Source organism: Triplophysa rosa, linkage group LG1 (genome assembly GCF_024868665.1).
Source record: "Triplophysa rosa linkage group LG1, Trosa_1v2, whole genome shotgun sequence".
In the NCBI taxonomy this organism is placed as follows: Eukaryota; Metazoa; Chordata; class Actinopteri; order Cypriniformes; family Nemacheilidae; genus Triplophysa; species Triplophysa rosa.
In genome coordinates, this window is record NC_079890.1 from 24065727 (window position 1) to 24092451 (window position 26725).

The 26725-nt window shown below is 37.7% G+C and overlaps 1 protein-coding gene across 2 annotated transcripts in view; it reads right to left on the minus strand.

Annotated features, from left to right (window-relative positions):
- Positions 1-26725, minus strand: part of ptprn2 (protein tyrosine phosphatase receptor type N2) — a 158285-nt gene that overhangs the window by 128864 nt on the left and 2696 nt on the right. For both annotated transcript variants that reach the window (XM_057324265.1, XM_057323437.1), the window contains exons 2-3: positions 9413-9463; positions 1341-1454 (exon numbers count right to left, since the gene is read on the minus strand). In XM_057324265.1, the coding sequence (XP_057180248.1) occupies positions 1341-1454; positions 9413-9463 (165 nt within the window). The remainder of the gene's footprint in view (positions 1-1340; positions 1455-9412; positions 9464-26725) is intronic.

The window sequence follows — 26725 nt, forward strand, 5'->3', positions numbered from 1 at the left end:
TTATGAAAACATTTGAATAGTTGAAAACAACTATGGTAGTCAATGGTGACTGAGAACTGTTTGGTTACAAGCATTCTTCCAAATATCTTTCTCTGTGTTCATCAGAACAAAGAAATTCATACAAATTTGGAACAACTGTAAATACTATAAAGACAGAATTATCATTTTTGGGTGAACTGTTACTTCAGGTATCCATGCTAAGTATAAGATACAGAGGACCTTCACTCAAACACCATTAAAATGACATCAGGTCTAACAGGTAAAGACTCACATTGCTGAAGTTCTCCTTCACCAGAGATGGTACATTCAGTTCAGGCCTGCTAACACAGTGTATCACTGCAAAAGCTTTCTGTCATAAAAGCTCTCCGATGTCCATTTCCAAGCCCCTGAGCAGTGAATGAGTGCTCAATCTCATCCTTTCATCCTGCTCGCTTTCATCTGTCCATATGACAGACAGCAACATGGTACCACAAAAGATGAGTGCACGTTTGGCTACATGTCAGCTTTGACTTGACCAGCTCTGGAACTGATTGTGACACGCTTCTGCTGACGAGGAGTTTCAATAGCTAAGAACGATGGAGAAAGCAGAAAATGCTGGCGGTGTTTTGATGTTTTCAAGTCATGTGTCTCATCAATCTTCAATTTAGCCAGAATCCAATCATGGCAACAACAAGGTACACAGCGAATCAAGAGTGATAAAGTTAAAAGAGCCAGTAATTCAATTGACATGAATTCATTTATGTAATTTTGGAATTCAAGACACTTTCATCTAATGTAAGCTTTCCTGTAGCTCAGTGGTTATAGCATGGTGCTAGCAACGCCAAGGTCATGGGTTCGATCCCAGGGATTGTACACACTCAGGAACAAATGTGTAGTGTAATGCAATGTAAGTTGCTTTGGATAAAAGCGTCTGCAAAATGCATAATTGAAACAAACATTTTTGTTTTACATTTTTTAAGACAAACAAGAAATTCATGTGATGGAGATGATAACAAAATATAATATATTGTACATTAATTGTAATTAATTAAATTAAAACTGTTCAACAAATATTGATTTACTGAGTTCTGTTGAACACAAAAGAAGATATTTTGAAGAATGTAGGCGAGCAAACAGTTCTGGGGCACTTTTGACTACCAATGTCATTTTTCCTACTATGCTAGTTAATGGTGGCCAAGAACTGTTTGGTTACAAGCATTCGTCCAAATATCTTTCAAATAAATAAATTATGTACAAATAAATGTATACAGATTTGGAACAACTCAAGGGTGAGTAAATGATGACAGAATTTTTATTTTTGGGTGAACGGAGAAATATGGGTAAACAAAACAATGTGATACCTCTGTGGGCCAGCTTCTGGAGAACATTCCTCAAGCGCTGTAGAGATGCTGGAGACACGGCATCTGTGTAAGAAAGTGTCCCAGAATATCTCTGACATCGCCCAAACACTCCATCTGCAAAATAAACAATAATGAGCTACGACAGCCATTGATCACGAATATAAATACTGTTTGTCTATAAATAAAGGTATAAATAACTATTAAAGGGGCAGTCATGGCCTAATGGTTGAAGAGTCGGACTCGTGACCTGAAGGTTGCCGGTTCAAATCTCAGGACCAGCGGGTAACGACTGAGGTGCCCTTGAGCAAGGCACCTTACCCCTACTTGCTCCCCGGGCGCTGCAGTGATAGCTGCCCACTACTCCGGGTGTACGTGTGGTCACTACTCACTGGATGGGTTAAATGCATAGGTCACATTTCGGGTATGGGTCACCATATCTGACAAATAGGTCACATTCACTTCACTTTAAATATAGAATGCTAAGCTTCTAGATCATGACAGTGACCATATAACAGCATTCAAGAAAACATGGCCACCTATGTTAGGCTTGAAGAAAACCCAACTGTGGCCATCGGTTTGTTTTGTAAGGCTGAAGTTTGTGTTTGGGATCATAATAGCCATAGGGGTTTAGGGCGTTTCCTTTTTCCCCCATTCATTCTTTCGTTTTGACACTTTCAAGATAAGCACACAGACCATCAGGAAATGCGCCTCAACAGACACACACACACACACACATATTATCTGGCCCCTTGTTTATCTCCCCATCACCAGCGACCCAGTGCCACTCAATAGTCCGTTGCTAGGCAACCCAAACCATGGCTCAGATTGGCTTCATAATTCAATGGCTATCTAGGTGAACAGGGAAGATGCAGGGTACAGCAGCTGTTCTCACGAGGAATACTAATGACTGCAAGTGTTTCTTCACTATGTAAGAGGAGTTTTCATCTATCATCTCTAAGTGCTCATCAGCATCATGACGGGACTGTCAGACTAATAATCTGTCTAATATAATTGTGAAAGTCAATGTAAATGACATACTGACTTCACTTGATCTAATATGCGAGTACGAATGCATTCAAACACAGTAGGGAAGAGAGAGAAGGAGAGAGAGACAAAGAAAAATGCATTCGGTGTACCGAGACAACCCAATCAAGAGAGTAAGAATTTAAGATGAGATCTAAATGAAACAACGACAAATAAAGCTTTAGTGCCAACCTCATAGCCGACTTCAAATTTTGCATAATTAATATCCTTGCTCATTTCGACTTTAAACCTGCCATGTCAAAACTTTTAACATATGTACCAGACACATGACATAACCACCAGTGAGAGGACCATTTGCACTGCCTCCGTGTCGGTTTCCATAGCAACCTCCCTCGCTGTCGGCTGCCTTTTTTTCCAGCCGTCTCCGGGAATAATCACACTCTATTTACAGTCTTCGCGCTCAAATATAGACTCCGCTGCACTTTTCTATATCCCATGATTCCTCGAGCTCTACACTGTATAACCATAAAATACAGCCTTAGGGAAATAGATAGTGGTAATATAAAATCTAGCATGCCGTTTGAATGATCAAACATGACACATTGGCTTCCCACTTGGTGGTAAACGATATGCCTCTAGAACTGTGGGCTTTGTCGCCCATTTGCGAACGTTCTTAATACTGACCGCGAAAAAAAGATTAATAACAGTCATACGACCCCTTTCAGGTCCGCTGCCAAGAAAAGCCCGGCTGAGCTATAATTTGTATTGCGGGTGTCCTCTGATAGATGAGAGCTACGGTGAAAATGGGGAGTTTTGGTTCTTTTAGACAAGGCCTGGATCTTTCAAACTGAACGTGAATTTCTTCTCCATCAACTGAGAGAACATATGGTTTCACGAAGCTGTCGATAAAGGCTGACAGAATGGTTCAAAGCATTTGATAACCGAGATCTACTATTCGTTGATCGATAACCTTAAAATTTATTTCAACATTTAGAAGACTGGCTGATACTAGCTGTATAAAAAGGACAGGATCAGTTTCAAATATTCCCCCCGTTATTATAGATATTAAATGAACAAAAAGTACAAATATAATGTGTCTGTGGTTGCATAACAAAATAGCACATTTTAGTCTTACGTTTTTTTGGTAAACATTGTGTCATCATTACAAGTTAAACTGCATCCAGTGATGAAAACACTCTAACTGCAGTTCTTGATATCTGCCACAAGGGGGAGACTCGACAAGAAAAAGGATGACTGCCAGTCTGGGTACACTCCCACTTCAAAGAACCGCTCTTGTTTTGTGAACTCTGGTTGTGTAGACACTTGCTAACCGAAAAGATTAATAAGGACTGAATGCATGAGAAGGCAGAGAGCAGGAAGAGACATGTAAAATCATTTGCTTAAACTACTGCAGTGAAACAAAGCTTCTTAGATTAAATTTGACTAAATTGTCAAAAAAAATGCAAATGCACAACAACTTCAATTCAGCCATTTTGTGCATAAAAGATATTGAGGTAGCAGTGGAAAGACAGATGAGAGAAAATGAGAGGGACACTACACACCTTTATCAAAGATTTTCTCGTTTCTGATGGACTTACTTGACATTCAAAGTCTTTTGTGGACGGCAGAGTACCTGAAACACTTTTAAGAAATTATTTCAACACAATGTGTATTTTACCTCTTTGTGCAGTTATATCGGGTACTTAAATGGACTTTCCTAAGAAATCTTTAATGTGGTAAAATATAAAACAATTTGAATGTCTCCTTTCCCACTTTCAACTGATTCTTAAAGGGATAGGAAAAAGGAAAATTCTGTCATCATTTATTCACCCTCTTATCGTTTCAAACCTGCATGACTTTCTTTCTTCTGCAGAACACAACATAAGATCATTTGAACAACGGCGGTCCCATTCACTTCTATTGTATGAACACAAAACCAGTGCAAGTTAATGGGTACCACCGTGGTTTGGTGACCAACATTCATTAAAATATCTTCTTTTGTGTTCTGCGGAAGAAAGAAAGTCATACATGTTTGAAATGACAAGAGGGTTATTAAATGATGAAAGAATTTTCATTTTCGGATGAACTATCACTTTAATACGTCAAATTAAAAGACCCACATTCATCTGAGCTGCCAATAAAGCTGTCAAGGATTCGAAATGAATAGTTGTAATATGGCCCAAAACACAAAATAACAATAACTCTCTTCTCTCGCCTCTCTTCTCGGTGGCTGTTTAAGTGAGTGAGCAGGTCGTGAGGATGCTGGAAGCTGAACTCTAGGGAAATGAGATGGTGAAGAACTTCCTCCACTGATGATGCTGAGGCAATTATGCTAATCAATGAAACAAGCGCAACACCGTGTTGCAACCAAATCAATACTGATTGAGATTTTTATTTTTCCTGGTCTACTGGTTCATTAAGGTCTTGTAAGTCATGAGATGGGCAGATAACAGGAGACTGTTGCTATGTTTGAAACGAAAGGCACAATGAATAACAGAGCTGGAGGATTATTAAGATTCTCAGCCAGCTGTTCCAAGACATTAAGGCCATTACTACAATGTGTCTCAAACCACACAGACCGCCGCAGAGAAGCGATTCCACAGTGCAGAGTGATGCTAATGAAGATAAAGAACAGTCAGTGCCTCAGAAAAGGAGTTGATTTTGGCAGCATTAAGTACCACACTTTTGTAGATTATCTGGATATGTTGAGGCTTTTGCTTAATGTGGCAATCGGTTCATCTGCAGATCTTAATAAAAGATACGGCCAAGTGCATTACACTTCTGTTTCTAAAAGGTAAGAGGTCTCCATTGATAGCAGCTACAACTGAAAGCAAATGGTTGCGAGCTTATGGATCACATATTTCTGTGTTAAACAAAACTGCTGGAATACAACATAGCAAGGTAACAATAACTAAAATGTTATTGAAAAGATTAAATGCAGACATTTTTGCCTTGAGCTGACTAGAACTACATCTTTGTTCAGCAGCATAATGTTACAAAAGGTTACAAAATATGTAATTTCACAAGTCTAACAGCCTAGAATAGTACCTAGTTATTTCTTCCTTGTTTTTTTCTATTTCCCTCCAGTTAACTGAAAGCATTGCCATTTTAAAACCGATATAATACCTTATGAGGTGTTATAACTGATTTTTCACACATCAGTGTTTCTTATGAATGATGTCACTGGTCTTAGAAAGCATTGACCCAATCGGCCAAAATAACCCTCACCGAAACAAGCCAAATTTTAGGTTAAAAAAGGAACATAAATCCATAATTCAATTATTTAAAAAGTTTGCATATTATATTATATTATATTATATTATATGGCATTTTACATGGTGAAACTGTTCGAGTTTGAGTGAATTCCATGAATATGTTAAAGCTAATCCCAGGAGAGAGGACAGATCATATCTTTGAGAGTATACACTTTTTTGTCATTTTGCGCTCTAAAACACTTTTTGTCAGTACCCGTTCAGGAAGAGCGCATTTTAGTTTTTAAGTTTACGTTTAAAATGCTACAAGAATGTTCATGTCCATCAAATTCTCGGAGATACAAATGTGTCACACAGGATCAAAAATGTCAGAGAGTGTCTATATGTTTATAAAAAATCCTGTGTGGCACATTTATGCATTTGGGAAGCTATACATGTTATCAATTTTATCTCCACCAGCTGAGCTACAGGAACATGTATGGCAAAACAGCAAGTAGACATTAGTCTAAGTAGTTTAAGAGCTTTCAAAATATCTTCTACATCGATTGTAAATAATCCACATCCATTTAGTTCCTGGGCTTGGATGCTTTTTTGTCTTCCAGCAATTATGCCTCCAACATGGTAGGAACCAGAGTCTTAGAGTCCCTGTGAACCGGAAGTTGCGATCATTTTAACTTCCGCATTCCGACACATTTCCGAGTGAAAAGGAATACGCCCTTTTCACATGACGTCACGCATCTTCCGTTCTGCCGCGAAGCAGTGTATCATTACTTCCGCTAGCACTCCAGTTCGTAAGGTGGCGGTAATGCACCTATAAGCTGATTTTCCAACCGCCAGTAAAACTCAAGAAGAAGAAGTTACTTCCGCTAGCGCCTCAGAATGGAGTTTACCAAGTGGCTTGCACATCTGCCACAAATACGTATGATGTACAACGTCTTGCAGACAAATTTTCGCTAACGACAAGATCAAAGCTAGAGAAAGGATACAAATTCTTCGTTGAACAGTACCTGTTTGATTATGAAGGTAAGTGTTTTGTTTTCTTTTTGTGTTAGCGAAGGTGCTAGGATAAGTACTTGAATACGTGTTCTGTCAGTTTTTTTTTCTCACTGTTGTTAAATTCAAGCGCGACCGCAAAACGGAAGTTTTTCTTCTTCTTGTTTGTTGCAAGACGGATGTTATGATACACTGCTTTGCAAAAAGGCGGAAGTTAAGTGACGTCATTGTGAAAAGGGCGTATTTCAAAGAAGAAAATTAATGGGCGTGGCTTGCGTTTTTCACTGCGAATTGATTTGATGTGTAAAAACAGCTGTTGCATTGATTTTGAACAACCCGTTCTCACTCCCGACTCGTCACATATTTACGCTCGGTCAGCGCCCCACGGCGTCACTTTTGAACGCGCAGGGTACCCCTTTGTACGGAAACCGCTAGGTGTCACCGCGCTGCAACGGAAGAAAATACATGCAAACCGGAAAAACACCAGCAAATTCAGAAAGCATCTTCATTAGTTTGGCGACACATGCCCTGCAAATTCTCGCAACACAAACAAATACAAAACTCCTTTTTGATTGATTGATCAATCCTCTCTGGGAGAAACTGTTTAATTGGACGAGGCACTAACTGGCAGCAGTTCTCTCGAGGTTTATATTTCTGAAAACCCTGGACACCCACGGTCAAACCATCAGTCACTTACCCTTAACAAAGTTTTTTTAATAGCATGAGTAAATGATGGTCTCTCGTATGTCGTGTTCATAAACGGAAAATCCTGCATTGTTTTATAGAACTTGTCAACTTCCTCCTTTGAGAAACTACTTTGTAATTATCTGTGAGTTTCTCAGAACAATAAAACAATAGGAAATGCAATACCGACATAATAAAATTGGCACGTAATGCGTGGTGAAATAAAGGCAATGGAAATTGCCAGCATGTTCTCAAACACTGATGGAAAATAAATGATGTCATTATACATTTTATAGGTATGATTTTAATTTTGACTTGTGTCTTAATACAATGCTCGAAGTGTTAAAATATTATTAATCTCATTCCCTTTATCAATCAGAATGAAAGAGGATCACAGAAGATCAACAGCTGGGAGACGAATAATAACACACAAATCATAACTGAAATGAATATTAAAGGACATAATTAGGCTTGTATTCCCGAGCTGTCTCTTTTCTAACACCATAAATAGCTGTTGTGGTAGAAGGGAGACAAATCATAAGTCTCTTGAGCTATAAAGCAACCCTTAAGCAATAATATTGTCCTCTGGAAGCTGAAGCCTAATTAGAAAGAACAATAAAGCAATGGCAATACAGGTTTGGTCCGGTTTTAGAAATATCAACTGTCTAAAAAACCCATCTGTTGAAGTCTCTTCTCATTATCAGTTTGCAGCCACTAATGTTATTCATTTGATCCAAGGTGAGCCGAGGTGAGCTCATGTCAGAAGTCATAGAGATGCATATAATGGCAGTAAGATTGAGCGCTTTAATCGAAATATTTATTTTCTGTTTGTTAAAAACAGCGGATAAGCAGCCCATCAAAGTTAAACAAAGCCAGACACATCAAATCAGTCTCAAGAGAACAGACGGGCAACAACATAAAGATGAAGAGAGAAACAGAGGGGGAGAAAAGTCCCCTGACAGTCATGCTTTATTTCCTTCATAAGACCTGAGATTCGACAACAGTACTTAGGTTGTCACTACTGACTGCATTTGTTTAATTGAAGAGAATTACTTATCGCATATGAGCTCCAAATGTAATCCAGCTCAAGAAAGGTTTCAGACCACATGGGAAAATCCTCACACATGCTTGACTCTGAATACAGACTTTAAGTAATGAAGGATCTTCAACACAAACCAGAAACTGAAAAAAAGAGGAAAGGAATTACTTCTATTAGGAACCCATAAAGACGAATGTAGAAGCCGAAGACGGACCGAATCCAATAAAAAAAATCTCTCGGACACGACACCTAAACCGTGATTGGTTCCTATCACCTACATCTAGACCCTGACAGGTGTGATCTTCTTGATCAAGTCCTCCTCCCCTTTCAATACCTATTTGTCTTAAACGCCACACAGATATTGACTTGCAGTCTGAATAAAAACTCTTATACAAGCCAACTGCCCATCTCTGACCATTCTGCAGTTACCGCCTAACCCTGTTCCATTACACAAGTCAACCAGCCTGTCCTATAACACTGCCTCAACTTGTTTTTGTGTTACAAGAATATGCCATTTGACCTCTTCAGCGCATCCAAAATGCGCCTTCCCCACTGTGTTCATTACCCAGAAATAAGGTTATGCCTCAGGACTCTCTGTTGGTTTCAGGTGGCTGCCAGAATTGGGTTCAAGACACTGTTTATAGCCTGTGGTGAAACATCTGACCCGCTGGTTTATCTACAAAATGTGCAGATTCCAACCACAAATGTGTCAAATGAAAAGCTCCTGCCGGGCCACTGCAATCAGTCTCATTTATTCACTTACACATGAAAGTCTGTTTCTTTTGCCTGTCTTCCAAATACGGAATGACATCATACAACCAAAGTTACAACTGCTTCAAACTAGACTGAATTAAAGAACATTCAATTAAACATTTTCTTTAGTAGCTTTAATTTATTTTTCTGAATATGAATCTATTGATGAACTTATTAATAAATCTATTACCATGCTTTACATTTGAGGAGCATTTGTAAGTTTATAAGTTCTTTACTTTGGTAACAGTAAATGTGTGCACAAATGTTAGTATCATTTATACCCAAAAAATAAACAACCAGCTACACATTTTTCTGTTGGGAAAGCACTTCATGCGTGTTAGCATGTTGCAGAAGTATTTGCTTTTTAATAGGTGCTACTGCAAGATGTGCATAATTTAACAACTTACCATTAATGCAGACTTCATATGCCTCGCATACCTCATCCTCAAACAGACAACCTGCAAAAAAACAGGAAAGATGAAAATATTATTAGAAGGGAAAGACACAGAAATGAAATGGGTGAAGGAATTAAAACAGCTTGTACAGCTCATCAGATTTCTCGTAATAACTTTCTGTTGATCAATATTTTAAAAGCAACCTAGGATGTACAGAATCAGCCATGTAAAACAGATCTCGAATTATTGGGCCTTGGAGATTAGTGTAGCAAATAAGGTTTGAAATATCCTTCTCTTTGATAAATGTTTTTTTTGCCTGCAGACTTAGTTTAAAAGCATGACCAGCTTAGGCTGTACAGGGTGGCTAGCTCTTTTAATGCAGGCAATCTTATATAAGATAATATTTTTATTTTAACTTTAAAATATCACTGAAACTATATTAAGTCATCAAGTGCATGCTACACGTTTCCAGTGTTTCTTCTTCTTTTAAAGGTTTGGCATGTGGGGTTTAATTTCAAGAAATCATGCTATGATTTAATTAGAGGACTTTAAAATATGATGGTTTTACAATATAAATTAAGAATTTAAAGGTCCAGTGAGTAATTTTTTGGAGGATCTATTGACAGAAATGCTATATAATATACATAAATATGTATTCAGATGTGTATAAAGAACTTACATAATGACGTGTAATGTTTTTATTAGTGATGCACCGAAATGATAATTGTGGGCCGAAACCGATGCCGAAAATTTAGGATGCACTCAGCCGAAAACCGATACAAAAACCGAAAATTACTTAAAAACTTTTTGAAATGGTTTTCTTTAATTGTATGAATTGCAGACACTAAAACAAATATTAAGGAGAACATATTTTAAAACAATACAACATTTATTTTCCTTGGTCAGTGCAACACTATCAAATAAAATGTTTTTACCAATCATCTAAACATCAAATTTAACTTGTTTACCAATAATCTAACTATTTTAGTTTTAGAATTATATTATGCATAACAGTAGTCAAGTTAGTCAAACTCATCAGCCCTTGCTAATACAAGAAGTTTATATATGGTGCACAATAATTTTTATGAAAACAACACGTAGAACACAGAGGGGCAGTGAGGCTGTTCATGTAAACAGGCTTAAAATGAGCTTCAGTGATATCAGCACCTGCCGGATGACGGTCCACGTGATCTACATCATCACTTACAGACAGATCGTTCCAATGATAATTCACATATGAAGAGTTTGTTGCGTTTAATGTTCGGCTTTAAAACATGCACGTGTCAATGTGTGTGATCTCCGACAATAAAGAAACATAAAGCCGGTCACGCGCAGTCGCACATCACACAGAGCTTGCGTGTCATTTTCTGTCCGCTGGTTTTGAGCCATTCTTGTTATACTTATTAGTTTCAGCCTTTGTTATGGCGCACTTACATGATCGTCCTTTGAAAACAGCTAGAGTGAGCACGAGCACTGAAGGGAGAGGTGTGTGCCCCGGATATTTCGGCTTTTATTTTGGCCTATATTTTAATTTCGGCCGAAACCGATAATGCCATTTCAGTGCACCACTAGTTTTTATTACCTTAGAATGAGCTATTTCTATCTACAAACCCGATTCCAAAAAAGTTGGGACACTGTACAAATTGTGAATAAAAACAGAATGCAATGATGTGGAAGTTTCAAATTTCAATATTTTATTCAGAATACAACATAGATGACATATCAAATGTTTAAACTGAGAGAATGCATCATTTTAAGGGAAAAATAAGTTGATTTTAAATTTCATGGCATCAACACATCTCAAAAAAGTTGGGACAAGGCCATGTTTACCACTGTGTGGCATCCCCTCTTCTTTTTATAACAGTCTGCAAACGTCTGGGGACTGAGGAGACAAGTTGCTCAAGTTTAGGAATAGGAATGTTGTCCCATTCTTGTCTAATACAGGCTTCTAGTTGCTCGACTGTTTTAGGTCTTCTTTGTCGCATCTTCCTCTTTATGATGCGCCAAATGTTTTCTATGGGTGAAAGATCTGGACTGCAGGCTGGCCATTTCAGTACCCGTATCCTTCTTCTACGCAGCCATGATGTTGTAATTGATGCAGTATGTGGTCTGGCATTGTCATGTTGGAAAATGCAAGGTCTTCCCTGAAAGAGACGACGTCTGGATGGGAGCATATGTTGTTCTAGAACTTGGATATACCTTTCAGCATTGATGGTGCCTTTCCAGATGTGAAAGCTGCCCATGCCACACGCACTCATGCAACCCCATACCATCAGAGATGCAGGCTTCTGAACTGAGCGCTGATAACAACTTGGGTTGTCCTTGTCCTCTTTAGTCCGGATGACATGGCGTCCCAGTTTTCCAAAAAGAACTTGAAATTTTGATTCGTCTGACCACAGAACAGTTTTCCACTTTGCCACAGTCCATTTTAAATGAGCCTTGGCCCAGAGAAAACGCCTGCGCTTCTGGATCATGTTTAGATATGGCTTCTTTTTTGACCTATAGAGTTTTAGCCGGCAACGGCGAATGGCACGGAGGATTGTGTTCACCGACAATGTTTTCTGGAAGTATTCCTGAGCCCATGTTGTGATTTCCATTACAGTAGCATTCCTGTATGTGATGCAGTGCCGTCTAAGGGCCCGAAGATCACGGGCATCCAGTATGGTTTTCCGGCCTTAACCCTTACGCACAGAGATTGTTCCAGATTCTCTGAATCTTTGGATGATATTATGCACTGTAGATGATGATAACTTCAAACTCTTTGCAATTTTTCTCTGAGAAACTCCTTTCTGATATTGCTCCACTATTTTTCGCCGCAGCATTGGAGGAATTGGTGATCCTCTGCCCATCTTGACTTCTGAGAGACACTGCCACTCTGAGAGGCTCTTTTTATACCCAATCATGTTGCCAATTGACCTAATAAGTTGCAAATTGGTCCTCCAGCTGTTCCTTATATGTACATTTAACTTTTCCGGCCTCTTATTGCTACCTGTCCCAACTTTTTTGGAATGTGTAGCTCTCATGAAATCCAAAATGAGCCAATATTTGGCATGACATTTCAAAATGTCTCACTTTCAACATTTGATATGTTATCTATATTCTATTGTGAATAAAATATAAGTTTATGAGATTCGTAAATTATTGCATTCCTTTTTTATTCACAATTTGTACAGTGTCCCAACTTTTTTGGAATCGGGTTTGTAAATACACCGCGGGTCCCCTAGCATGGAACTCACTATGTTGTTTCTACAGTAGCCCTAAACGGACAAACTGCTCTACAGAGCGCATTTCGTAAATATGTTATCTCCTTCGGCAAAGAAACAAAAACATAATGACAACTTAGCCCTGTGTCTTTCTATCGCTTCGAAAGGGAGGGGGTGGAGTGAGCCGTTAGTTGCAATTTGCCACCTCACCACTAGATGCCGCAACATTTTTAACACTGTACCTTTAACCTACAAACCAAGCAGTTTAACAGCTGACCCATAAAACGTTGGACACCAAATGTAATCCACACACCAATTTCCAAAAGCACCCAGCCCACTGTTAAAATATTCATCAAAATGATCCTCACTTGATCCTCAATTATTAGTTTAATAGATAAAGATTTGTCTTCTTTCATTTGCAGTTGTTTATTATGCAGTGCATACTATGACGGTCTCCACCAACACTATGCTACAGTATAAATGACAAAGACAAGAGTGATACTACAATTCCTAATGCAATCTACAGAATTCATGTGATTCATAGATGAAATTCAGTCTGAGGAAATATGAGCTCTTCATTTCATCCATTGACCTCAATATAGAGTCATTCATCCCTGAGCACAGACACCTCTCCCTGCTGACCACAGTGTGGTGTGATGGAGGCATAAAATAATAAGATTGTGAAAAACATTTACTGTATGTAATTGTTGGATACATCATGTATTTACAGATGTGGCAGGATTAGAAACGAACACACAGACAGAACAGACCAGAACACAAACATTCACAAAACAGTTTTCCGTCTCCATGGAGATGGGACTGAAAGGGAGCTCTTAGGTGACAAGAGGAAAGATTATAGAGCTTTGTACACGTGCCAGTGTGTGTGTGGCTGCACATAGCCGAGGGACCCTTTAGCAGCTGTCCTTTGATAAAGCACAAGGGAAAGACAAATGTCTCTGAGAGAGAGAGACAGAGAACCAGAGCTCTCTGCCGTTCTCTTTTTGCTACTGACTTTTTCATTACCACACACATGTATAAGTTTGTTCGCTTTAGAGAAATATCTCATTTTTTTCTCCTTTCCCAAGCCTCTGAGATCACTTTATATCTTTATACACAGTGATTCGCACTCAGAAAGAAGTATTATATTAATTACTTTTATTCCATGATGGGAGGCAGGATAACACAAACGTTTCGGCTAATGCCTTCTTCAGTGTGTTTAGCCATTTAGTTACCACATCTACATTTAAAATTATGTCATCATTATCATCATTGCCCACACCTGTGTATCCCAATTGTTTAACACTTAACAATATAATTCGATAAGACTTAAATTCGGATCTTCCTTCATCACTACATATCACCAACACATAATCAACACCATCTCACATCCAAATTCAAACCGAAAGAAAAAACCCACAAAACTATATCTCAAAAAAATAACAATAATGACAAAGGGGAAGAAAAAAGTTATTACAAAATAAAACTCTGCCACAACATAAGTATAAAGCAGTAAGGAAAAACAAACAAATAATTCCCAGTTATGTGTTACAGGAAATTTACAGTTAAATATATTTTATGAAAAGGTCATCGATTTAGATCATCACAAGGTCATCACTTTATATCTGGGCACATTTCTTTATTATCTGTCTCTCTCTGTCGCTTTCTGTATGTCCTCCAAGAAGCAAAAGCTGCTGTCATTACAGCAATAATTCATAACTGATAAATAACTGTTGCAGACTGTCTTCTCAAAATGTTCAAATTCTATGAGAAGACATTTATGTCTAAATATCAGTTCATATTTAAAATACGTATTAATTTCAGGCATGGCCATAAAGTTCTGATCTGATCTGATCGGTCCATGAGTGTAGAGCAGTGGTCACCAACCGTGCTCCTGGAGATCGACCTTCCTGAAGATTTCAGCTCTACTGGTGTAGAGGGTCAGGTTTGGATTCGGTCTCTATTAAGCACGAGGACAATCTACAAACTCTCCAGCGTTTAAAGCTCTGTAATTACTCCTGAGCTCTCAAGTCTTGTCAAACCACTGGGCCTCTTTTATTAGAACTTGTCAGAATTCTCATCAGCATTCCATATTAATTATGCCTGTTCCTCAATCTGACGGGCCGGCTAAAAAAGCGTTCTGACTGCCACTAGCTCTTAAATCAGGTTGACAAAACCATTTGTTATCTCTGAACAGTGTCTCTACACGCTGGCCGGCCTGTGCTTGTTGGCTTCAGAGGTTGATTAAAAAGGAAACATAATTATAAAGTAATAGCTGATGACTATGTTTTTCTCCCATAGGAAAGACTCCCAAGGCATTACGCACTATACAGAAACACTTCAGCAAGAGATTAAAATGCTAAAATCTTAAAAAGCTTTTAAGACACTGTTACTGACAGTGCAATTTAATCAGAAAACAGTATGCAGCTGCAATTTGGACAATTTGGACTTGATGATGATGCAAAAAAAACACATTTCAGTCTGGATAAATGACAGACTCCAAAATGCAAACAGCCCAATGTCACATAAAAAGATCTAAGAAAGTCTAAAATAACAGATCCTCCATTTTCATTCATTTCAAAATGATCTTCTGTCTTACATCTTTGCCAAGCAAGCAAAGCCACCAACACTCTGTGCAGAAGATATGATGAAAATTCACTTCCAACAAAAAAACAGGTGTGGATGCCTTGACTGAAGCTTACAGGTTGACATCTTTATTACGAATATATTTTAACCCACCACCATTCACGTACATTATTTCCCAAGACATTCAGTGTGTGAGGAATAGGATGAACTACAACAGTGCATGTGAAACCTCATCCACAGTGATTAAACCAATGCACACTGAATGATGATGCCATAAATTTGTGTTTTATTCAGCTTGGGAGATATATACCCATCTAGATTTCTGTCTTTTATGGTAGTCTGTGCTTTATGTGGTAAATAATCGTTTTCATTTATAACCCTGGTGCTAACTCTACTGGCTTAACTACATGTGGTGTGAAAATGGCTTGTGGTGAGGGTAAAAATAGCCAGTGCCAAGTGACCTGAATACTGAATAATTAATTCATTTTGACCATAGAGGGTGGGAGACTGTATTTACTTATGATTAGATTTGGTTAATCGTGGCTGCTCATATATTATTGTATGCTATTTAAAAACGGATGTGCTGCTACAAAAGTACAGATTTGGTTAAACTGCAACATGTTTACAAAATCTCTTAATGTTGGCATAAACTATTGTTATGAATGTGATATTCGGCAACCCAGAGCGCTTAAATTATTGATTTTTACTGGTAAGATATTTGACACTACTAGAAATACAAACAGCTGTATTTGTGATGTGTAATTCATCAGATGTCCAGGAAAATGCGACTTTCTGTGTACTATTTAGTCGAAAGAGGAAGGAATTCATTTGCAACTCTATTTACATTGTGTGCCCACTCGCGAGGTCAACTGTCTTCCATATTTTTATATCCTATTCTATTGTATTTTGCACACTAACTTACGGCGTTAACATCAGCTAAAACGCATGCGCACCCGAGTACAGGTTTTAACATTTACGCGAATGGCGCCTCAGCCAAAAACTTAGCAATAGCACCTCCTACAGGTAGCTTCGGGTAGGGTATTGCGGCAAATGTACAGTGAAGCGATACGACGTGATGTTAGAATGTATGAGACAGACAGTAATTTACCGCCTCTTTGCTTACCTTACGGTGCACACGTGCTTTGTGCGATGTTATATCAAAAACATCCAGCAATTATGACTAATGCGCAAACTGGACACCGTAAAGACCTTTAAAGATATTATTTGATCTTAAACACCGTCACTGAGAAGCAGTTAAATCACGCACGTCCCGTTGCAAGTAATGCTCGTCAACCTGATTGACCTCATTTAATATGCACGTTCAATGTTGAATAACGTCATGAATATGTAAATATTTACTTATGTTACAGTGTGAACAGGCATGTGATTTGAAGGATTAAGAATTTCACGTGTAAAAAGCCATTCTGGCACTAAAGTTCTTTTTCAATGTGAAAAAAATAAAAATTCTTGGCAAAGAATCTAGATTTGTTTTAAAGAAAAAAACATTGCTAAGTTAAATGCTTGCGATGTTAGTATGAACACATTTGAGAAGCTACTCATGAAAAATTCAGAAATGATTCAAAAACTCTCTCATAAACATAATGTTGCTGTAAATGTTGTATTAGGAGATGACTGTGAACATATTTATGACTATATTTTTCTTATGTCGTTCAGTGAAGTCTTGATTTTTCCATCAGCATTTTACCACCTCTCATCTTTCAGGGTCACTTCATCATGGATGCATTTCAAATACGGCCAATGAATATATCTGACCTGCTCTGGCACCCCATCTATCCTATTTCCCAAGCTGCAGACAGAAGCTCTGTCCTAAATATCAGGCATGATATTTTGTCCCATGAATGCAGAGATCACAGATATTCTCATCTTCAATTTTCCTCCACTGCCCTGTTTTTTCTGGATTTGTCTTTTTGTATTCATCAGGGATGAAATGGATGGAAGACCTTCAGCCTTTCAGCACTAATGTTTTTCCTCTTTTTCAGCACTCCAGATCTTAATTAAATTCCTTGAAGTCAAATTTTTGAAATAACTGAACTGAAACAACACTGAAGGGAAATTATTCTTTATATTGGAAATTATTTTACACTGTTATAATGTTTTGTAGGTCTCCACTGCTTTTTTAATGGCACCAAGGAGTATGTTTTTTATTTTGTTTATTTCATTGAAATATTCTTGGGCATTGTTTATCTTAATTGATCCTTAATTGAAAAGGGCTTGATAGTCTCTGGAGCTTTTTTAAATGTTGGCAGAGAAAGATATGGAAAAGCTTTTTAGAAAAGGCAATCTGAGTTAAGACTGGGTGTATGAAGATCTTCATCTCAATTTAGGTGAATAACAATTATTACAAAAAATTTAATTAAAATACTTTATTCTCTTCCCATTTCCTGTACCATCAATGACATATGACAAGCTGTCTTCCTCTTTCAGCCCTATTGGCATGTGTTCACATTCACACTATCCCTTGGTGCACCTTGCTAAATGGGCTTTTGGCAGGTAAAGCAAAAAGGCATGTAAAAAAACAGAATGTGGGAGAACAAGGGTGGAAAGAAAAAGAAGCAGTTTTGCGTGCAGCAGCATACTCTGCCACACAGACAGGGTACATGACCTGAGTGTAAATTAATGGTGCATCTTGAATCGGAGCGTTTTGTGCTCATTAAAATGCTACCTTAGTCGAGGTGAAGGCAAAAACACTTTTAATAAACCAGCATTTTTGTTTTCCAAGAAGGAGAACACACACAAAACATTGAAATGGTTCAGCTGAAAGTGATAACATGAGGGTGTCTATTCTGAATATATGCAATAATATGCTATATGAAATGAACATGCACTTCATTTTTTGGCTTTGTTTATCAAATAGAAAAGACTAGATCTTGTAAAATCACACAGAGATGAACATTTGCAGAACTAAAAAAAGGTTAAACAAGGCACAGATATGATTAGTTTGTTTGTTGTATGAAATTTAGTATCCCCAAAACATCAGATCCTTAATTTGTTTAGTCATCCTCATTATTTATTCATGTTTAATGAAGCGTATGGGTTTTAAATGGAACTAATAATTGTTGCATGGTTCTGGCAACACAAAGCAACCTAATTAGAAGTATACTTTCATATTATAGTTTGTTAAGTAAATAGACAATCGCACAGACAATCTGTGATAAGGATAATAAAGATAAGTAAAACTTTAAGATAAGAACCAATGAAAAAAGTTTTCTGAACTTAGAAAGAGGAAACATGAAAGCTACTGTTCTGAAAATCTTCACATGTAAGCAGTCTTCTCACACCCACATGTTCAATGTGGCCCTCCTTTTCCGTGAAAAACAGGATAGAATATATTTTTTTAACCATAATTGAAACTATTGTTATATCAGAAGTGCATAGTTTTCAATATCTATACAACAATCTTGACTTTAAATATTGTTACAGTATTGATCAGGCAGTTAAAAATATATATAAAGCTATTTAAGTACTATTTTCAATTCATTTATAGTAGTTAAAGCTATATAGTCTTAAAATAATATATTTAAGAACCCGCTTTGTGATTTTTTAAGTATTGATGGAGACTTGGATGCATATTTTACTTATCGACAGCTAATCCTGAATTTGTGGTGTAGGAAAGTCCTATGCACAAGAGCATTTTGGAACATTGCTGTCCATTGTACAATGCACTGTTTTACAAAATATATATCACACTCATAATCTGGCTGTTATGCTTATGTCTCATTGCTTTATTAAATCTCGGTTTGTTGGCATCTACACATAGCAGCACTAGTAGTTTTCTAGTCAGTCGAATAGACCCTACTAAACATCAGATTTATTTTAAACTCTGCATGGTGCCTGGAAATGGGCAACCATTCATACACTGCCATTTTCATCAGGACCTGTATGTATATAAATAAAAAGTCATGGATGAACCACAAGTCAGGTGAAGGAAGACCATGTCACATGGGTCCAGCTAAAAGCAATTACCCACTAGGGGGCTCCAGGCATCAACCTATCAGTATGAATTAAAGATGTAAGAGACATGGCGGGATTCTGGGAGTTTGGAAAAGACAGCATGACCTTTCCCTCTGTCCTACTGAATGATTTAGATGTGTCCACACACACAAGGCAGGGAAAAGCAAGAGATATTGGAGGGATAGAGAGAGACAGTGGGATTTTCCTCTTATATTGATGTAATTAAGTGTGATTTCTCTTGGGAAACATGCCTGCAAACATTACCATTGATATCCCTTTCATCATGAGGACATTAACTTTTAATGGTTTTATACTGAGATACTTTGTAAGATATTTTGCACTACAATTGAGATAATCCTCCCATTGAAGCAAAAGTTCTGCACGTCTGTTCATCCTCATAGCTGAAACCACCGAAACACACACGTGACCCTCAAAACGTGAGGGAACGATGAAACGATGAGGTGACAGTCAACTAGCAGCTGAATGTGAGATTGCCATTCTAGTTAACCAAACCAATTCACATGTTTGGACATGAGTGGCCAGCGATGATCATTAAGGACACAAGAGATACCAACTCTTCAATGTGAAAAGGGCTCAGTTGATGTATATGTGTATGTGAGAGATAAAAAGGATTTGAATCAGTTCAGCAGGTTCTTTCCCGCTGGTGTATTTAATCAACTCTTGATGTAAAAATAAAGTGCAGTGTTCAGTGCAGCAGTGGTCTGAATGCTCATTAGTAAATAATGATGTCACTTTAAGCCACACTCTTTTCGAACACTGACATCCTGGAGCCAAACACACACATAGGGTTGGGAATTGAAAATCAATTCCAATTTGGAATCGGAATCAAAAGGCTAGCAATCGGATCGGAAACAAAAGGAACAGGAATCGGATACTTGAGATTAAAATTTGAATTCCTCTTATTAATTCCTGTGTGCAGATTTTCAGAAAAGTACACGCGTTGCGTGATCTGCTGATATATCTATAAAAGCCCTTTTAAATTAACAATATTTTAAAATTAGCAATATTTTTACTAAAGTAAGCATAGTTTAACTATAGTATTTGCATTAAAAAGCACAGGAACCACAAATTAACCATAGTTTTGTTTTTTAGTTACCACAGTTTAACATGATGTAGTTCAACTATGGTAATACAAATTTTAATAAATCAGAAAAAACATGGTTCTATGTGTATATTTACACGACGGTGCTCATAAATATATATATTTTTGCAAACAAGTGGCTAAATGACCATACAGGTTGATATCTAAATGTTTTACTTCAACTGTGGAATCGAAACTGGGAATCGATAAGGATCGAAATCGATAATCAGAATCGCAATTGGAATCGATCAAATTCAAACGATTCCCAACCCTACCACACACACACACAGGCATGTGTTGTTAATAAGACCCATTAATCGGACTCATTTAGGAGAGAAAATTAAGCGGAAATATGCGAAAGAATGTGAGAAAATAAGTATGCGCATTTTTAGAAAATCATGTGCATTGTGTTTTTGAATGAACAGATATTTCTGTCTAACAGTGAATGTGGAGAAAATGCACAACTACAGTCAGTGTGTAGAACAAAACATTTTTTTAATGTGTTGGGAATACAGGCCGCCCATCATTAAGACACCCTGAACCGCTGTTTAGTTTGGAGAGATGCTGTCTACATGGTTACTTGCAGATTGTTTAGATATATGTAATGTAAAAACCTCGATTTCGAAAAATTGACCCTTAAAACTGGATTTGTTGTCCAGGCAGGGGCGGACTGGCAAGCAAAAACGGCCCTTCACCATTTCTGTCGGTTGAGGTGGTGATGTGTCATTGCGTTACATGTATACGTGTCCGTCTCGCTAATGCCTTCGCCTTGCGTGCATTCGCGTTAATAACGACCGTCTGTACGGCCCAATCCGGCCCCATACATTAGCGACCCACCGGGAAATTTCCCGATACTCCAGATGGCCGGACTGCCCCTGGTCGCGGCAATAGGCTGTCGGTGGGACGGCCGTTCTGGACTTTGACAGAATGTCCTACTGGTCAGTCCACCCGTGTCCAGGGTCACATACTGTACATCACTTCATTAAATGTAATAACATAAATAACAGTACAAACAGTTGTGTGTAAAAAGGCATGATTTCTACAGTATGCAGAAACTCTGAATCCAAAACAACTCCATATCTAAATGGTGAAATTACAGCTATAACTTGCCTTTGAATGAAAGCACATTGGTTGTATGTAGGTCAATAGGGAATGCAATATCTGCATTGCCAAAATCAACTAGTAAGAACCGTTAATAACACTTTCATATCTAGGTCATCAGGGAAATAAATCGAGAATTTACATAATAACTTATTCAGATGGGTGCGCATGCATGCATGGTGGAATTCCAGGAATATGTGATGATACTTAAGATAAAAATACACCGTTTCATTGGTGTTTCATCGACAGTTTCTTTAGTATTATCCAGAGCCATTGAGAGAGAGAGAGAGTTGCGCCAACGGAAGTTCAAAATTTTCGCATGTCACGTGATTCATGGAGCCATCAGATAGTTCCAGGAAGTTATGTTTTCTCTTTAAATGCTTTATTTCTTTCATTTTTTATTCATTAAAAGACTTACGTCTTTATATGGGTTAAAAGCTTACCTCAGTTGGTCTGTTTAGTCGCAGCTCTATGCGTTACTAGCAGAGGCGGGTAGAGTAGCCAAAATCTTTACTCAAGTAAAAGTACAAGTAACTAGAGAAATTGTTACTCAAGTAAAAGTAAAAGTCACTATTTTAAAAATTACTTGAGTAAAAGTAAAAAAGTATGCAATGAAAAAACTACTCAAGTAGCTAGTTACTTAGTTACTTTGTATCTGATTATATAGGTCTACTACATAAAATTATTATTAACGCCAATATTTTAATAATACACTTTAATCAATATTTTTAATTATCATAAGCAGATATCTTTGCAATATACTAGAGAGACTAAAGAATAAACAAACGCAGAAGAGAGAAGCATTTCTGTAAATTTCATCTAGTCCTGATGTCAATGTAGTTTACACAACTTATTTAGAATAATAGACCGTGTCAAACTAAAGCATGAACTAAACTCAGAGCATTTCCTAAGATGATCTAGAACATCTGCAGTGCTCTCTTAAATGAAATACACATTTTTGAACAAAGCTCGTGTTCTCGTGTTGTGTCACGTGTGTGTTGTGAAACGCTCTTACTTGTAAACAAACAGTAAACAGTGAACCACACGCCCATCAACAAGTTTTCTTCCTTCTGTTCTTCAAATGTATATTTCTGCAAGCCCACGTCTCTGTGTCTGACAGGTAACGCGCATGTTGCGGTGTCTGACGAACAGGTCGCGCGGGTGCGCGCATATGGCGGGCATTTATCATTGCTGGCAAACAATATGACACATTTGTAGTTTTGATTGTATAGATATAGATTCATATCCACTTCATCCAACGCTCTTTGTGTTCTAAGTGTTCTTAAGTTTCGCGCTACGAGGAGTGAGTAATCCTGCTTCAGATGATTCAGATCGTGCTGCGAACTGAACAAATCATTTGAACTGATTCATTAGCCTATTCAAATGGTTTTGCCCATTGTTCAATTAATGCTTTCAAAAGAATCGACTCAAAAGAATCGATCACTCAGGAATGCCCGTAAAAAGAGACGACAACCTTGAAATTAACAACGCATTTTATAATGCATATTTTAAAATGAAGGAACGTCACGCAATGTAAGTTATGTAACGAAGTAAAAGTACAGATTTTCTATTAGAAATTTACTCAAGTAAGAGTAAAAGTACACACTTTTAATTTTACTTAAAAAGTACATATTCTCCAAAATGTTACTCAAGTAAATGTAGCACGTTACTACCCACCTCTGGTTACTAGTAACATCCGGGAAATATTGAGAACCTCCATGAACCACCATTGCTGTGAAAAAACTGTTCCATTGGAGTCAACAGAGTTGACGCGACTCTCTCTCTCAATGGCTCTGGTATTATCCACAGTAGGGGTCACACTGTCACAATATCAGATTTTCACTTTTCACAATTATCATGGCCAAAAGATGTAATGGTAACGATGTTATTACGATATCTATTTAAAATATTTTTTATTAGAAAATAATGCTATCAGTCAAATTCATCTTCAATTTAGTTTATTTTGTGTTTTCTCCTTTTTTGGCCAGCAATTCACATTTAAAATTAAGTGTAAGAGAGATTTTGTAACAATTGTACTTAAGACAAAACTTGCTGAATTAACTGCAGAATTATTTTTGATATGATCACATTAACAAGATATCATTAATCATGGTTTTTAATATCATGGTTATTGACAATACCGGTATACCGTGGTACCCAAGAGCTTGTTAAAGGTGGGGTGTCCGATTTCCAAATTACGCTTGTTTAGACAAAGTTGGGCCGAGTACCAAACAACCTTGTAGCCAATCAGCAGTAAGGTGCACAGTGCACAGGACGGCCATTAGTCGAGCCGAGCGCTGATGAAAGCGAAAGATGGGGGTAGGGGTGTGTCTGTTTTGGTGATTTGAATATCAACAACGGCTAAGAGACACCCCGCCTTTAATCGACGTCACGCCACGTTGAATGTTGCGCCATCTTGGGAGGATGGCTGCTAGTGCATTCAATGCAATGTTTTGTTTTTCTTGTTTGATTAGGAAATATAACTATGGTAGGTCTTGTTGTGTTAAAAACTGCAATAGCATTATGCAGAGTCGTTCAGGAAAAGCCCATGGTTCTTTCACTTTCGATTTCACCTTATATCAAACAAAACAAGTAACGGTACATATCAAAACAATAATAGCAGTGGAGCAGTATCCTCCCAAGATGGCGGCGCCACTGCAACATAGGGCGTGACGTGAGCTTCACATTCTCTATACACAGTAGCCTATGTGTAAAAAAGGTGAAACTTAAGTTTATTTTTCTTATACCATTGGCAGATTGTACTTGTTTAAAATCTAATTTTCTAATATTTTCTTTCACAAAATAAGACTAAATATCTCAGATCACTTTACATGGCTGTATCTTGATTTAGAAAATTGTTGACATTTGTACTACAAAACAAGACAAACTTCCTTAGTAAGCAGTTCATTTTTTCCAGGGTATATATGGTTTAAAAATATTACATTTGTTTCCACCTAAAGTCCCCTCAGTGATTCTAAGCCATTTCCACCACTGTGTTTTTTCGATAACCAAACACCGACTGTTGACCTGCTGTTGCCATTTCATTATGGTGTGGCCTTTTCTTCCTTTCTGTGAATATCTGTACAGAAAATATTACTTAAAATACTACTCTGAGCTGGCTTTATACGATATTGTGTAGGTAGGATATTGTGAGATCCCTGTAGGAGACAATCTGTTAGCCAGTTTTACATTTGGTCCCCACCAATCATGAATCAGTGCTGTGACCTTCTGCTGGAGAAACCCTTAGGCTTGAGAAAATGTAATTTGGACATGTAACTCTATCGTAACCCTTTACCATAGGCTGCTGTGCACAGCAATCAAAGGTTGTGGTAGCAGCGAGTACACACGTTATATAACAGCAGGTGACGGGTGAGGTGACAACATCTCTGAGACTTGAGTAATTCACTCTTTAAATGAAAAGCACAGTGCTTGCCAAGGTTCCAAAAGCTACTGATTGTTTACAAAGTCAGTAAAATGGGTAATTATACCTTACAGTAGATGACACAAGGATATGCAGACATATGCACACATAGACGCACTTGGAGCATTTACTGAGGTTGAGTGTGGGCATGATGCCAATCTGCGTTACCTGCGTGTGCCAGAATGCCAGACACTGCGGGGAGCTAAAAGGATGCTTGGATACACTCACAGATAACAGCTTGTGTCTGTACACATAGGCAGAAGGACTCTCTCTCTCTGCATCCCTCACTCTCATCTCACACTCCCACAAAGACAGATGACAAGACCGCACACAGATCCACAAGCTCATCTACCAAAACACAACAGGGATGACAGGCAACATTCAACTCAAGCAGTGCCTCACAAACAATCAGATTTCATATAGAGATGATTAGCAATGGCTCTTGGAGCTTCACAAAGATCACCTTACAGATTCATTGAGAAACAGCCAACAAATCTATATAGAAACAGCACACATGACACAACTGGGTTTGAGACATTACTGTCATTACTGTTAAAGGGATAGTTCACCCAAAAATGAAAATTCTTTCACCATTCACCCACCCTCTTGCCATTCCAAACCTGTATAAATGTCTTTCTTCTGCAGAACACAACACACTCTTAAAAAAGGTGCTTCAAAAGGTAAAAAAAAATGTGCTTCCACATAGAAGAACCTTTTGGTTCCATAAAGAACCTTTAACATCTGAAGAACCTTTCTGTTTCACAAAAGGTTCTTTGTGGTGAAAAAAGGAATTCTTCAGATTATAAAAAAGTAAGAAAGAGATGGTTCTTTAAAGAACCTTTGACTGAATGGTTCTTTGTGGAACCAACAATGGTTCTTCTGTGGCATCGCTGTGAAGACCTTTTAAGCACCTTTATTTTTAAGAGTGCAGACGATATTTTCATGAACTGCAAACCAAACAACAATGTCTCCCATTGACTTCCATTGCATGGACACAAAACCAGAGAGACATTTCTCAAAATTACTTCTTTTGTGTTCCACAGATGAAAGAAAGTTATACGGGTTTGGAATGACATGTGGGTGAGTAAATGATGACAGAATTTTTCTTTCTCATTTAAGGTGTGTGAAATGGTAAGCAATGGTACTTACTGGCATGCTAAGTCATAGCAAAAGTAAAATCCCTATTTACTGATGTGAAAACCTGTTTTCAGTGAGGACACATTACACCTGTGCTTTCACTCAGTCAACATAATCAGATATTAAACTTTATGAGAAACAGATGTTAACTGGAAACTGAGCACCATGTTAGTTAAACTCATTACTTAGATTGAGAATTTAACATTGAAATTAGGTCTAGGTTACCATTAAACCTCTTTTATTGTAGTTATAAAATAAAACTTTGATTGGTGTTGTTTAGTAATCTTAGCAAATTACAATTTTAATATCAACTAATGCAGTTTTATGAATCGTGGCTTGCGAGGATGTCACTGACATATAAACCAGATGAGCCGCACTCTGTCCACTCATAGCTTCACCCACAAATGAAAATTCTGTCATCATTTACTCACATCCGAGTTGTTCCAAATCTGTGTAAATTTAAAAAGATATTTGGAAGAATGCATATAACCAGACAGATTTTGGCCCCCATTGAATCCTCCAGAACTGTTTGCTGTTCATCAAAATTTATTTTTTTGTGTTCAACAGAACATAAAAATGATAAAGTAATTTTTCCTACTATGGGAGTCAATGGGGGGCAAGAACTGTTTGGTTATTTACGTTTAAATTTAGTCATTTAGCAGACGCTTTTATCCAAAGCGACGTACAAAGTAGGGGAAAAACAGTATAAGCAATTTGTGCAACAAAAGAACAACAATGCATAGGTGCAGTACAACTGGTCTCAGTCAGCCTATCACAGTATACGAAGCTAAGATTTTTTTTTTTCT